We start from the raw sequence: 15,386 nt of genomic DNA on the forward strand, positions 1-15,386 counted from the left end.
TAGGGGAATAGCAAGGCTTCACATAGGCAGGAGAGCTGAGCAGTGATAAATAGCAGAACAAAAGGGAAATTAACAGAAGCTTAAGTAGGGATGATCAGCAAAGCAGTGTAATTTATTTGTGAATTTATTTGTATTTAGCACAGTTAATATATGGAAAATTATACTAGGTCTGTAAGAGAAACAACTATTAGAAATCATTTTACATGGCTTTAGAGAAGTGTGGGGACTTACAATAACGCTGTGGGATGCAACTAGTAATTCAGAGGAGAGGAAAAGGACTTACGTCTTTGTCACAATCTTGTCTCTTAAAACATTTAGCTGCATTGTGCTAAGTAATAGACATGGTTACTCTAATGCGATTAACTATACTATTCTCAGGGGAAGGTTTTCATTTACAAGATTAATTTCACTTCCAGCTTCAAATACATAGATGTGAAAAAAACATAATCATAATCAGAGACTTGAAGGGGCAGGGCTGGAACCTGATCTCAGCAGCAGCAGAGCAAAGCTCGAGTAACTCCAGGAAAAAATGCTGGATGCACATAGGGATGTAACTGAGATGACATCTGGTCCTGAAGTGCGTGCATTCCAGATGGGAAAGCCTTGACGTCCCCTCCCTAAGTTTCAAGGAAAGCTAACAAAAGAGTCCCGAGTCCTTTTAGGGCATTTCTACAGTTCTTGGAAGAAGCCTGTGTGTCACCATTCGCATGTGATGCCTCCAGGCCATCAGCTTCAACACCGGTGGGATCGGGCTGAGCGGCTGCAGCTTCGCCAGTTTGGAGACAGCACAGACGGGCTCAGCCCCAGGGGGGGCCGCTGGAAATTCACCCCTCGAACGCACCAGGGGAGCGGGGGCCACCGCAGCGCTGCCCTTGGGACACCCGTGTGGTCCCTGCACCGCTCGCATCTCTCTATCCAGGGCGGGGGCTCAGCCCAGGGCTTGGGGGGATTCGAGCTCAGCTTACCCCCCGGAGGGGACATCCCTGCGGGCACTTAACGCTGTCACAGCTCCCGCTGCGCTAGCACCGCTTACTCAGCAAATCAAAGGCAATTAATCACAGTATCTCGATTGGGGGAAAACCCACTTGATTTGGACCCATCATTCCGCAGTGAATCCTGCCGTGCGGTAGCCCCCCCCGAACCCTGCCAGGGGCTCTGCCCAGGGCCCCCTCCCTGCCGGCGAGCCCCGCCAGCCTTCGGGAGCTCGGGGCGGGTGTAACGAACTTCATTTAATTCCACTTGGCTGCGTTGAGGGGCACGATCCACCCGCGACCTTGTCCCGCTCGTCTTCGGGCCGCCGAGGCTGGGCGGGGGGAGGCTGCGGGAGCCACGGCGACACGCCGGGGCAACCTGTTGCCGGAGAGGGGACTCTCGCAGCCCCCCTCCCGCAGACGGCGGTGCGGCTCGGCGGCGGCAGGGAGCTCACCCCGGCGGGACCAGGGGATGGAGGGATGCCGGGGTGGTGGGCGGGGTGGAGGGATGCAGGGACGGAGGGAGGAAGCAGGCTCGGGCGGCAGGTGAACGGGGCAATGCGGCGCGTCCCCGACCGTCCCGGTTGCAGTGGGGCGCAGTTTGGGCGGTGCCCGCAGGGGCTCCACCGGTGCCGGTGCCGGTGCCGGTGCCGGCGGGGCGGGGCGGGCGGGGTCCCGGGTCCTCCCCGCACCAGTGCCAGCCAGCGGGACGCCGGCGAGCCCGGGAATGCTCGGGACGCCCCGCCGCCTCTCCCCTCCCCTCCGCCCGCCCCGCCCGGGGGGCCGCGCCGGCACCGGCGCTCCGCGCGGCGGGCGGGCCGGTGGCGGCAGACGGGCGCACCGCGGGCCGCAGCGGCGGAGCCCCGAGGACCCCCCAGGCGCCTGCGCCCCGGCCCCCCGCGCCCGGCCCCGCAGGTGGGTCCGCCCGCCCCGCCTCGCCCGGCTCCGCGCCCCCCACGTCGGGGCGGTGACGGGGGCGGGCGGGCCCGGCCCCCCGCGTGGGCCAGGGTCAGAGCCGGGCGGGGGCGAGGGGCAGAGCCGGGCACCCGCTGGGGGCGGTGACGCCCCCGCGCCGGCCCAGCCCCGCCGGGCGGACGGGGCGCCGAGTCCCCTCGGAGCGGAGCGGGGCGGCGGCGGCTCTCGGCGGCGGCATGGCGGGGCGAGCGGCCGGCCGGCGGGCGGGCTGAGGCGGGGGCCGGGCGGGGAGGCGCCGGCGGCGGGGTCTCACCGCCTTTTCTTGCCGTCCCCCGCAGGGAGCGGCCGGCCCCCCGCGCCACCATTGCCTCGCACGGCAAGGAGGACCTGCTCGCCGTCGCCGCCCGGCTCTGGCAGCGGAGGAGGCGGCTGCTGGCCGCCGCCGGGCTCGCCCTGGCCATGGCCGTCGCCCTGCTCGTCGCCGTGCCCCTGCTGCTGCTGCAGGCGCCCGCCGAGAGCGGCGCCCACTACGAGATGATGGGCACCTGCCGCATGATCTGCGACCCGTACAGCGGCGGGCGGCCGCCCGGCCCTGGCAGCACCGCCGCCGTGGAGGCCCTGCAGGACCTGGGCGCCAACCCCCCGCCGCCCTTCGTCCAGGGACCCAAGGGGGAGCCGGGCCGGCCGGGCAAGCCGGGCCCCCGCGGACCCCCCGGGGAGCCGGGGCCGCCGGGGCCGCGGGGCCCGCCGGGGGAGCGGGGCGACGCGGGGAAGCCGGGGCTGCCCGGGCTGGCGCTGGCGGGCGCGGGCGGCGGCGGGAGCGGCGGCGGGGCGGCGGCGGGCGGCGAGGCGGCGGGCGGGCTGAGCGCCGCCTTCAGCGGGCCGCGCATCGCCTTCTACGTGGGGCTGAAGAGCCCCCACGAAGGCTACGAGGTCCTCAAGTTCGACGACGTGGTGACCAACCTGGGCAACCACTACGACCCGGCCAGCGGCAAGTTCACCTGCCAGGTGCGCGGCATCTACTTCTTCACCTACCACATCCTCATGCGCGGCGGCGACGGCACCAGCATGTGGGCCGACCTCTGCAAGAACGGGCAGGTGGGTCCCCGCCGCTCCCCGCTCGGCCTCCCCTCCCCGCCCCGTCCCGTCCCGTCCCGCCGCAGGGGCACGGAGCCGCCGGGGCATTCCCCCGCCGTCGGGCGGCGGTGCGCCCGGGGCAGCGGCTCCGCACTCGCCGCGAACTCCGAGCTCCCGACTTGCGAACTTTCCTGCCGGGATGGGGGGAAGGAGAAGCGAGGAGGGGGGCGGGAGGGGGGCCGCGGGGGTAGCGGAGGGGCTGGGGAAGAGGGGACGTCGGGGGGTGGTGGTGCTGATGGAGGGGCTCGGGGGGGGGGGGGGGGCGGGCTGATATGCCCCGCGGCTGTGTTGGCAGGTGCGGGCCAGTGCCATCGCCCAAGACGCAGACCAGAACTACGACTACGCCAGCAACAGTGTGGTGCTGCATCTGGACTCCGGCGACGAGGTGTACGTCAAGCTGGACGGAGGCAAGGCGCACGGAGGCAACAACAATAAGTACAGCACTTTCTCTGGCTTTCTTTTATACCCTGATTAACACAATGAGCGATGCGACACAACTGGCCCCGCCACGGATGCGCGTGGGGTGGTCGGCGTTTCTGTACCCCATCGTGCCGCGGTTCCTGCTGGTGTCAGCTGTCTCCACAGGTCACTTTAGCTTCATTACCACTTTGCATTTTTTTAATTATTTTTTTTTTAATCCCTGTGGAAACAAAATAGACGTGAAACAAAGCGATCCCCTTCCTTACTCTGCCCCGTTTCCCCTGAGCCTCTCCCTTTGTCAGCCCCGGTGTTGTGTGTGTCACACGAGGAGCTCGGCAGCTTGCAACTCTCGAGCGGTTCCCAGGGGGTGTAACTACAGTTGGGACTGTGCCGCGCACAGTGTTTGAACCCACCACATTTTTTCATCAATGAGTATTAATTATGATGATGAATTTCCAGGTCGACTATTCACGAGGCGGGACTGGACCATAACTGGTTTTTCCTCTGCTGCTTTGTTTGTATGGGGTCAAGTGTAAACTTTTCTTTTCTGTGCAATGCAATGCTCGTTTGAATGATGGTTGTCATTAACGTCAAACTTGTTCCTGTCTGCAAAAGAATTCAGTCGTTGACCACAATCACCAAAATACCACATTAAATTATGTTTTTAGACAATGCCTTCTTGCTTTCTGTCTCTTCCAGTGCTGCAAAGGAGTGCTGTGGTGGTGCCACGGGAAGGTGGGAGGTAAAGGAGGGGGTCACTTCAGTCCCTTAGGTTTGCAACAAAATGTGAAGTTCAGATGGGGCACCGTGCCTAGGTCTTGGTTGTTGTTCAAGGGGGCTGGGAAGAAGCAGAGGGAGAGGAAAAAAAGCTTCACATTTACGCAGTTTTGCAAAAAGAAGGCACACAGTCATCAAGAGGCGGAAGTGGGGGTGTGGAGCAGATCTAAGTGTAAACAGGTTTAGTGGGTCTGAGCCTGATCCAGAGGTTAGTAAAGTACAGGGAAAGTGGTTCAATCAGCGAGCGGTTAGGGGAAGCCATGTGTCTGTAACACGCCTGACGAATGTCAGGCAGCGGGGGAGAGAGTCTGTCTAAACCCCTGCATGTGCAGTGTGTGTATGGGCTGGAAACCGCACCTGACCGTAGGGGGGTCTGCACAGTCCCTGAGATGGGCTGGGGGAGAAAGCTCACTGGAGACTGGCGGATTCAGACCATTTGGAAAGGTTTTCTCCTGCTGGTCCTCGGTAAACCCCAACCACTCCAGGTCCTTTGAAGAGCACACAGGTGTGTAACTAGTGCGTGCGGTTCTGACCCGTTGGTGGAGGGGTGCATCTTTCATCATCACCTCAGCAGGTAACCTCCTCCATTTGGGTTAACGGGTTGCTCTGCTGAAGCTAAAAGAGTGAAGCTGATGAACAAAAGCTTTTGTTTTGCTGTCTTGTAATTTCATTTTTCCCTCCTGAAGGTCTTACCTCCCTGTCAGCTTACTGCCCTTTGCAGCATTAATGCAGCTGCACAGGTAAGAGAGGCAGGAGCTGGACTCCAGCGGCTCTGCCGTGGCTGGAGCTTTGCCCCTGCCCTGACATTGCAGGAGGAAAGGGAACCACAGCTGGGATGGACTTGTTCCAGCCCCACTTTGGGGCAGCCCAGTGATGACTGAGCTCTTACGGTCTCTTCTGTCTCCTACCTAGTCCTCAGTGGGTATTGTCTTCTCGTTGGCTGGAAGAGGAGGGTCAGAGAGAGAGCGCAATTCCTCCCTTCATCCCGTCCTCAAACATGCCCCAGCTGAGGGAAGCAGAGTTCATGATGAGGTACATGTGTTAGACACTTCTCAATCTCTAATGTCTTGTCGATTTGTGCTATTTAGAATATGATTAAAATCAGTGTCTGAGACCCAAATGAAGTATAATTGCTATGGATCCTCAATTCCCCCCAGATCAGTAATCCTTTTTGACTATTCCTCCCCTCCCCTCTGACGAAATGGAGCTTAGACACAAAGCCCTCGGTTTAAATTTCAAAAAATTAAAATTGACATGCAGCAGCATTAGCAGGAGCCAGGAGGAATTCTAAGGAGGTGCCTGGGCTCTGCTTTATCCTTTGCATTAAGAAGCAATTTGTACTTCTAACAAAGACCCAACTGTTCCCCCTTGGCAAAAGGGCAATGAAGATGCCTTGCAAGGGAATTGCTGTTCACAATACTTAAACAAATTTGAATCTTAGATTTTTAAATCTGTATTCCCTGGTGGAGCCTGCTCCTTGCAATTCAAATGCAGGGCTGGCGGTGTGTGCCTGCCAAGGTGTCAGTAGCTAAGCGGATGATGGATTGATGAGGCAATGGGAAGACACAGGCTCACAGTGGCGGTTTGCCCCGACAGTGATCTATGTATCTGCACATTATCAATGTCATGAGGAGGCTTGAACCACCCTCGCTAGATGTCTCATTTTCCACTTATCTCTTATGTACTAATTATCAGGCTGGATTATTCCCCAGGATAGAAAAAAAAAAAATTGCTCATTGCCACTCCACTGACAGTTTACACAATCGATAAAATGAACGTCTCCCTCGGCTGCTCGCAGGCTTTTTTGTTTCCTCTCCTCATTGCAGGGTCCTCCGAGATTGCCTCTGTGGGGGGTTGATGGCTCTCACCCAGCATCTGCGGCAGTTGTGCTTGGACAGGCTCCTTCATCCCAGTCATCTTGGTAGTAGCTCAGTGTGTGGGTTGGGGTTTTTTTCTGAAGTAACACAAGGAAAAGCAATTGGGAGATGAAAAACTTCAGTGCTTGGCGGTGCAGCTGTCCAGAAAAACAGAGGCAGTGTTGCGGATGGGGATGGCAGTCCCTGTGCTGCAGGTGGCTCTGGGTGAGAGCAAGCAGCCCGTGGTGGGCTTGTAACCCTTTGGGCTTTGACGGAGTCCTCCTCCCTTTAGATCTGGTCTTTGGGTTCTGTATGTTCCATGGCACAAGGAGAAGGGGCTGTTTGTAGCAGGGATACCCTGGTCCTCTGGTTTGGATCAGAGGAGGAGAATCAATGTGTGTTCAGAGGCTGGCTTCAGCTTTCCCTGGGACTGGCTTTCCCAAATGATACTGGCATCGCAGACAACCATTAGCCAGGATCTGCTCTGGAGGTCTGACCCCTCAGAAGTGTTATTTTACTTGATGAGTAGAACAAATGCTTTTAAAAATTGTCTGGTGATGGGATGTGCTTCAAATAGGGAAGCCTCCCTGAAAGGAGTGGAAGGTTGGCATTTTAGACAAAGGATACTTCTGTTTTGTGCCCAGCTGCATGCTCAAGTTAAAATAATAAAAATGCTAAGATAAAAAACATAGATAGGCATTTGTTCTCTCAAAGCAACTTAGATACTGCAGCAACAAATCCCCGATCTTTGCGCTACTGTGAATCCTTGACCTTGTACTGTGCCTGAGCAGCACTGGCCATGGAAGAGTTCCCTGGACAAAAGGGGAGCAGGGAGACATCCAAGCACAGAAAATGCCATGGAAACGGGGATGCTGCTGAGAGCCCCGAGAGGGATGCCAGCCACCCCATATCTGCAGCTGTTCCTGGAGGAAGGCGTTCAGGTTCCTCTGCTCTCCTGCAGGCCAGCAGGCTTGGGGCTGGGCACTTGCTTCCTTCTGATCTGACCTTCATTGGCTTGGGGAGCTCCTGGCAAATCTCTGGGAGCTGGGTGAGGAAATCCTGCTTCGACTTGAGTGAAGCAGGTTAGCTGCTGGGGCCAGCGTACTGGAAGAGTTCTCTGAGGAACCCGTGCTGCCAGAGCAGCTGGGTGTCTGGTGTCCTGTGCAAAGTCTGGTCCCTCTGTATTTTCCAGGCTCTGGGTCTACAGGTTTCCTCCTTGATGCTCATCCCCTTGTGGAGTAGGGCCTGGGCTGATGGGCCACACTGGCCCGCAGCAGGGCAGGGCAGCCACACGTCTGGGCTCTCCTCCTGCCCTTTTGCTGTTGGAAAAGCAAAGCGCTGCTGTTTGTGCCTCGTGGGTTTACACACATACATTGAACCATGCTTTGGTCTTGGGATTACTGCTTTTGAAACGCACTCTGGGCATTTTTCTCGGTGGTTTAATGCCTGCTTTTCTCCTTGCTTGGCTCCTTCAGTGGTTGACAGTGCCTGGATGGGTTTAATCTGTCAACTCACAAAGTAGGGAGGGTGGGTTTGGGGAATGCTGCTGTGATCTTTTTCTGTTTACACCACAGACTAATTATATTAAAAGGGGTCTGTGGCAGACAGAGGCGAAATAGCACATAAATCTATTTTAAATCTAAGATGTTTGTGTTAAATACCTTTGTTTTGTAACATGCCATTTTTGTCTTTATTGTGGTTGGGAAAAATTCCTGCTAAGATCCTGTGTCTTAGTATTGTCTCTGGGATAAAGGAGCCTGTCAGAATAAAATAAAGACTAACTGAATCTTCACTGACTTTGAGATTGCAAGGAGTTTGGTCCTTTTTACTCTGAATGTCTACATTGTGCAGAGACTTGGAAGATTAATTACAGACGAAGGAGGTAAACTGTTACCATGTGGACACCCTGGCACTTAGGAGTGAGAGCCTGCTCTCGGCTGGTTTCGCATCTAATGGCAGAAAGAGGTTCATCTGGATAATAAGCCATGGCTAACATGCAAATAGGGGCTCATTTCTCTTGCCTGAGCCCGTGCCAGTTCAGAAGTTAATCCCCTGGTCATATAGTGGGTGCCACAGCAGAAGTGGGGGAGATGCTTCATTATTTCTTGAGCCTGCTTGCCCTCAAGTGAGCTTCGTTTGTGAAGACTGCAGGGGGGTTTAAAGCAGGGGGCTGAGCTCCTTCTGATTCCTCTTGATTTAGGACCAGTTTGTTACTGGCCTTAATGATGAATTACGAAGAGGCCAGTAGACAGCAATGCCAGTTCCCTGGACCAGCCTGGGGGACAGAGACATTATCTCCTGGGTAGGCAAGAAGCTCAGGCTGTGGTGTGATTTGATGTCCCAGGCCTGAACACACGTCAGAATTCCCCTTCTTTCCCCCTGTGTTTCAGGCTGAAGCTCTGAGAGCCAGTGGTTTCAGGTCTCAGCCTGAAAGGTGCTGAGCCCCCGCTGTGTCCCGGCCCCCCACCGCAAAGTGCTCTGCAGGATCTCGCTCTCAGGGTTTTGCAGAGCGTTATTCTGAAGGACCTGCGAGTTATGGCCCTGTTTCCTTGTAGAGGGAGCCATAAATGCCCATCTTTTTTGGGTTCTTCCAATTACAAAATAGTCTGAATAAAAACCATTACCCTGTGTGGCACAGCTCTATATTCTAATATATCTGAGTAGATTTTCTTCACAGGGGGCTGATGGCATATCCCTCTCTCTCTTGCATTTACTGCTGGTTTGTTTCTTTGGCCTGAGCTAGGGTAGAGACAGAAAAGGCCTGTTTGATCCCTGTGATCTGCTGCCCTATTAATGCAGGATTATTTCCTTCAGTGTGTTGTGAGCACGGTAACATGGGGAGCATGGCTTGCCTGCAGCCTTTGGCTGCGCTCCTCCCAGTGAGGGGACATTCGCATGATCCTGGCTCTTCTTTTTGCTTGCAGCTGCCAGATCATGTCTAGAAAAACAAGCAAAAAAAAATATATATCCAATCCCCGTCTTGAATGCAGCTGAAATGTTTTCTTGGTGCCATTTCTCTTTGTCAACAATTTGCTTATTGCTTAAGTGTTGCGATGTGATCCCCATCCTAAAGAGGAGAGATCTGCTGCTGAGAATGGGGGGGGAAACATGCCCAGGAGAATAATTTGTTTGAGGATGTGAGCGCTGGCTTTATGAACAATGATTCTTTGTCCATCTTAGTTTTAAGATGCAATTTCGATGGTATGATAATGCAGAAAATGTTTTAACTCCTTGGGGAGGAAGGTGCTTTTCAGGTAGTGTCTTGCTCTTCCCTCGTTATTATAATGCTGTTCCTGAAACTTTGCGTCAGTCGTGCTGTGCTGCAGCATGAGAATGCATGAGGTGATGGAGATCAGATCCAGGTGGGTTTCTCTCTTTTTTGTTTTGGTATACAGTTGAATTCTTGACATTTGCTTCTCCTTCTCCTGGCACCTCATTTTTCATGGAGCTGTCCTTCCCGGGAGCTGGGAGGCCAAGGGCCAAAGTCTGCTTCCAGATATACTGATCTAATTCTTCTCAAACTTCGTTTTTCTCAGCATCTGTGGAGTCAGAATCAATCCTTAAGTACATTACACGTAGCTGCCCTTGGATTGCCAGTGTGGCAACTGGTTATGTGGTGTTTGGGGACGTATTATAATGAATCTCAGTCTTTGTACCCTAGAGGTGGAAATGGTCCAGGTCCATTTTGTGTCCTGCCCGGTAAGTGTCACTATGTGAACACCTTTCAGGGGAAGCACTATCGGTATCTGCAGGGAGGGTAGAGTCGCTGCTTTTGCTGGCATCTAGCAATCTGCTTAGGAAAGAGAAGTGTCAAATAGCTTTGAAGCTCAACTCCTCCAAGCCCCTGCTAAGTGCCTGCTGCAGCTGAGAGAGCTGGAATTGTAAACTTCAGCATCGCCTCTCAAAAGGCAAAGCATCCTCGAGGAGTAACACTGCTGCTATTTATCAATTTGTGTGAGAATGAAGCTTGAATGTTATTAGAGCTGAAACACTAATTAAGCCAATAAATTCCTTTGTCTTTTTGGGTGTGTTTGCAATTAATATGCAAAATCCCATTGATTCCAGCAGCTCCATAATTCACGATGCATAGTGTTATTACATATTGACAGCGTACACTGTGAAGTCTCCAAAAGACACTGCTGTGCATAGTAAGAATACTGCTGTGATCCCAGTTAAACCGTTACAGGCTGGGTGAGTCACGGTGCTGCATCAGGTTCTGCCAGAGCCTTGGCTGGCAGTGGGGGGTAGGACAACCACACAGAAATGGATCTCTGTTGAGCGTACGCTGTATCTCAATAGCTATTCACACTTTATATTCCTTTCAGAATTGCGGTGGAAAAGAGAAAAGGTGTTCTAGCTGATCCTAAAAAAAAGGCTCAAAATGATGCGCAGAGAAACTGTAAAGGAAATATGTATTTGGATCAAAGCAAGGCAGTTCTATAAAACAGTCTTAGCTTTAGTTTACTTCTGACTGGGTGATCTAAATAATCTTTCCTCAAACAAAGTTTGTTCAAAGCTGTGAGAAGGGAGACGGGACAGGAAGGCTGCCCAGAGATGCAGTGTTTTCTTTCTTACAGGGAAACATTGTTTTGGCAACATAAGACAGGACGAGAGTCCATGACCACTGAACCCTGTGGTGACTCTCTGCCTAAAATTACCTTTTGCAGCATCAAAATAAGTTCTGCTCAAATATTTTCAACAGCTTTCCTTAAGGCAGCAAAATCGGGGGGGGGGGGGGCATTGTAAGAAATAAGTTGCTTTTGGTCTCAAAATAATCGAGAAGACCATCTACATGAGATTTTATCTCTTGGTTTTCCCTACATTTGGACTCGTTAGCTTCCCCAGGTCTGTAACAGCTCTGCTGTCTAGGTGGAAGGGCTCAAGGAAAGGCATTTTGGCTAGTGGACTGAATATTCTCTGTGGGGTTGGTCTGATCCTTATCAAAGTTGGTGGGCCGGTGCTCAGTGGCTTTAGTAGGGCAGGATCAAGGTTAGGGTTAACCTGTGGTTGCAGTTTTGTGGTTGTGGTCTTACTGTTCTCAGTTCTCATGGAGTTACTCGAGTTGGTCCTGGCATACTCAATAAGCCTCTGCATTGATATGTACAGTCTTTGAAGCCTGTGGAGCAGGGCATGGGATGGAGGTGCTTCCACTTCAGAACAGCACAAATCAAACACATAGCCGTTGAATTAATTTGTGGTTGGTGTTTTCTGAGAACTGCAATTCAGATTTCCACTTATGTTTCCCACTACCGTCCTTCCAAAGGAAAAAAAACCCACACCAAACAACCAAACCGGGGAGGTAAAACCGAAGCAATTGCAGACTAGTGTGACCCCCATTTACGCAGAGGCTGTATGATAGTTTTAGAGAATGGAAGTTGAGCAATAGACAAGATTTCAGGCACAAGTTACATGATTTCAGGCACAAGAGCAAAGCAGAATTCTTGATAGCTTGTCCAAGCTAATTTTCTTTTGAGTTAGTGCGCTAACTACCTACCAATAACTAACCACAAGCTGTCCTTTTTCTTTTCTATTAGTGGACTAATAGTACTGCCAAATTTCACCTTCTTAGATGGGTCTTAAATGGGAAGCAGTTTGTTTCATGGAAACAAGATGCCTGGACAATGAATTTATGCCAGCCTGTAGCCACTGGAAACCTTTGTATTCCAGCAGACTTTAAACTGAAAAATGGAGCTTGCTTCTCATACTAGATTTCTCAAACTACCTTCCCCCAGCAATAGAAAATCAAACTACTCAGGTAGGCAGGGATTCATCACAATATCTAAATTCTGAGGTGTCTGGAAGAGTTTATAACTTGATTTGCTCATGGAAATCTCCAAGTGAAATATGAGAGCCTGGATTTGCGTAAGGAGGTCAAACGAGGTGAATGTATCAGTCCCCTCTGGCCTGAAAAATCCATGAACCGTGCTGTCAAATGGAAGAATGGACAATGGCAGAGCTGAGTTTTTAAAAATTTTGTTTTAGCTGTCATAGACCGCTGGTGGGAAAAAGTGGAGTGGGAGGAATGAGGCTTGAGGTCCACAGAGGGTTTTGGGGTAAGACTGAGAGATCGTCCCTATCTGCAAACTGAGGTCAGCCACTGCCCTCACACATTTTAAACTCTCTGTATCTACAAGGCATCAATACCAGTCTGCCAGGGGCCTGGTGACTTCCCATGTGTTTCCCCATGGGCTTCTGCACTGATGACAATTCCCTGGGCAGGCATCAGAGCCAGCGTCAGGTAGTACAGAGAAAACCACAGACTTAACGGATGCAAAGCTCTCTTCTCCCTGCTCTTTTTTATTGCTGATAAATAAGAAATTCATCTGCAACTGTGGCAAATTACATTCAAAACAGCTGTGGCAATAATAGAAATGCTGGTCATATGACTTAGATGAATCTCCTGTACAGTGATTTCAAAGCCCTTTGGGTAATGTACCTTGAGACCGGCTATCGACGGTGCATTGCCAGGAGAGTCAGTGTTATGTGGGACGGTGCCAGTGTGCCCTGCACTCTGCTCTGTTCATTCAGTGCCATCGTTAGTGCTGGGACTGATTAAGTAGAAGACCTGTCTGTTAAATTTGTGGGTGACATGGGGGCAGAGAAGAGGATTACATTCAAAATGACCTTACAAAACAGAGAAAAGGGATGTAAAAGACCAGGAGAGAATTCAAGGGGTACAAGTTACCTGGAGGCAGTCCATGGCATGGACATGTGTCAAAAAGCCAGATGAGCAGAGGGGATGGTTGGGAACAGTAGCCAGGGAGCTGCTTCTCCGAGAGGATATGGAGGACCAGTGACAAACATGAGGTGACTGTGTATGCTGTGGAAAAGGCTGGTGTACCCATTGAGATGTGCACATATTGAGGTGTGCAAGCTGGTGCAGCTCCCCCAAAGGATGTGAACTAATCCTGTTCTCCTGACCTCTGGGAAGATCTCACCTGGAGCAATCTCTACTCGTGGGCACCATGCAACCGGAGAGTTGAGAGATAGCTGGGGATGGGCCAGGAGACAGCTGTGTTTCCAGTTTGGCAACCTGGAAAATGCAGCCTGAGAGGAAAGAAGGATGGATTGGGCTGCTCAGCCTGCAGAAGGGGTGTAGGGGGCACAAGGGGATGGCCCGTAAGGGCAAGAGAGGAAGGAAAATGCTCATTTCGCATAGGAAAGAGTGAGGGCCTTGAGATGCAGTAGCAAGGTCAAACAGAAAGAGAAGCTTTTGGATGGTGAGGCGTGGGAGCAGGTTGCCTGGGAAGTCTGTGGGTCTCCAGCACAGAAGGACTCGAAGAACGCATTAGACATCCATCAGATTTGGCTGTAGCATAGCTGTGCTGGGGAGCCAAGCCAGATGACTCCTCAAGATCATATGCTCTATTGATTTTCCATCAGCCTCTCTTTCTCCGTGTATCTGCAGAGATATCTGCCTTCCACCTGCCTGCCTGTAATACAGCCCCCTAAAACCGAAGTTGTGTGTGTTGCTGTGCCCCAGGTGATGCTCTCTCTGCACACCGGCGTGACTGCAACCCATTTAGGTCCATGTTGGAAAGGTTAGATTTTCCTGTTAGGGTCTTCCCAGCCTGCCACCCGCCTGGGCAGGAGTCCTTTGTGGCAATGCGTGGGGGCTGCGGCTGGCTTTGAGGGTCACCCCCCAAGAGAGGGGCACGCAACAGCCGGGAGCAGCTGAGGTACCGGGCTGGGCTACCCCCGCGGGCACTGCTGTCGCCGCGGCTGGGCAGGGGGTTAGCCGGCGATGGAGGATGGAGGGCAGGGAGCATCCCCACTGGTGCTCTGCTCTGCTTGGCTGCCTGCTTCGGTGTCACAGCAGGGAAACCAGGTGGCAAGAAGCTGTCCTTACAGGCAGGGAGGGGTGGGGGTTTTGGGTGAGGAGGAGGTGGAGGTGTGTGGGGTGATGGGCTGTGGGCAGGGTGGTGCTGGTGGCAGGGCTCTTGCAGGGAGTGACTCCCTGGGGCTAAGCCTTGCATCACCCCTGTTGTCATAGCTCCAGATTGCCGCAGCTTGGGCTGCCCAGGGTCCCCTGAGTCCTGCTGAGCGACCGTGTGAGCGCGTTATCACTGCACTGGATGCTCTTTTGGCACTGCCTCTACACATCTGTCTGAGCACATTGTTTTTGCATCTACAGTAAGAAGATGGAAACCTGGACCTGCTGTTCAGATTTCTAAAGGCATATAGCACTCAGATTCCTTTGAAGTTCATGGATATGAGAAACGTCTATACCTCTGAGGTCCAGGAGCAAGCCCTGTGTGTACGTGCCTGGCACACCAGAGCACAGCACCGTGGAACTGACCCCAAGGAGGCCTGAACACTCACTGCTTTCACCAGAGTGCCCCAGACAAAGTGAGGATGCCTCAGAACTTTTTACTGTATTTTTTATCTGTATAATCTGCAGGTTACGTGAAGAACAACCAACATAACCCCAAGCCTTTTTCCCATGTAATTCACCATTAGTGGCTGTGTGTGAGTGATGCAGAAGTTCATCTCAAGGCTCTGTCTCCCTGGATCCCTGTGACTTAATTTCCCTGGTCCTGTAGCCCCTTTGCCCAGCACCTCTGGTCTAGGGGGGGCTTTCTGTGGTCTCCTCTTCATGTCCTAGTGCGCTTCCAGGTGCGCCAGTTCTACGCACAGAAAACACAGTGTTCATTGAAAGAAAAGCTTTGAAACACAAAAAGTGTGGAGAACATGGCATGGTTTTGGTACCTTGCTTGTGGATTTTTTTTGTTTTCCCTCCTATCAGCTGAGATCACAAAAGGGAAAAATGATAATTTTCTTCCAAAATAATAAAAAAATCCTACTGTAAAAATGTTCATGCTTTTCAAGTCTCAGCTTGAGTTTGCATTTGCTTCATTCACAACAGTCCGACCATCCTTGTTTCCATCCTGGGCCAGAGTTTCTATATTTAAGCCTCTGCAGGACACAGTTTACAGTGGTGGTGCTGACTCACACTTCATTAGAAGTCACAAACAGTGACTCCTGCGATGCATCAGCCACCACCGGGACCCGCGCTCCTCGCAGCCGAACCGGGCAGAGCCCAGTGCCTGGCGGGGCTGAGCCCGCCAGAGGAGGATGTAGTGCCATCAAGCCACCGCTGGCTTGACATTCGGCTGAGTCGGTGTCACCGGCTTTGCACGATGGGGTGGCAGTGGGATGTGTGACAGTGACTGAAATGAGATCATTGGGAAGTGAAATCAGATTCAATTGCATTAGAAATTCATGTCAGATAAAGCTGGCAGAGGTACTGCAGAACTAGCAGACCATTACTGGGCTCACTATACAGCTGGTTAATATATTTATTACATAT

General features: G+C 52.7%; 1 protein-coding gene across 1 annotated transcript; it reads left to right on the plus strand.

Annotated features, from left to right (window-relative positions):
* Positions 1-2,075: 2,075 nt before the first annotated feature.
* Positions 2,076-4,115, plus strand: C1QL2 (complement C1q like 2). The gene is made up of 2 exons (XM_080398709.1): positions 2,076-2,984; positions 3,319-4,115. Exons 1-2 carry the CDS (start codon positions 2,346-2,348, stop codon positions 3,496-3,498), a joined length of 819 nt encoding a protein of 272 aa, XP_080254835.1. The 5' UTR covers positions 2,076-2,345; the 3' UTR covers positions 3,499-4,115.
* Positions 4,116-15,386: the final 11,271 nt, after the last annotated feature.

The sequence above is a fragment of the Falco punctatus genome (genome assembly GCF_963210335.1).
Source record: "Falco punctatus genome assembly, chromosome: 8".
In the NCBI taxonomy this organism is placed as follows: Eukaryota; Metazoa; Chordata; class Aves; order Falconiformes; family Falconidae; genus Falco; species Falco punctatus.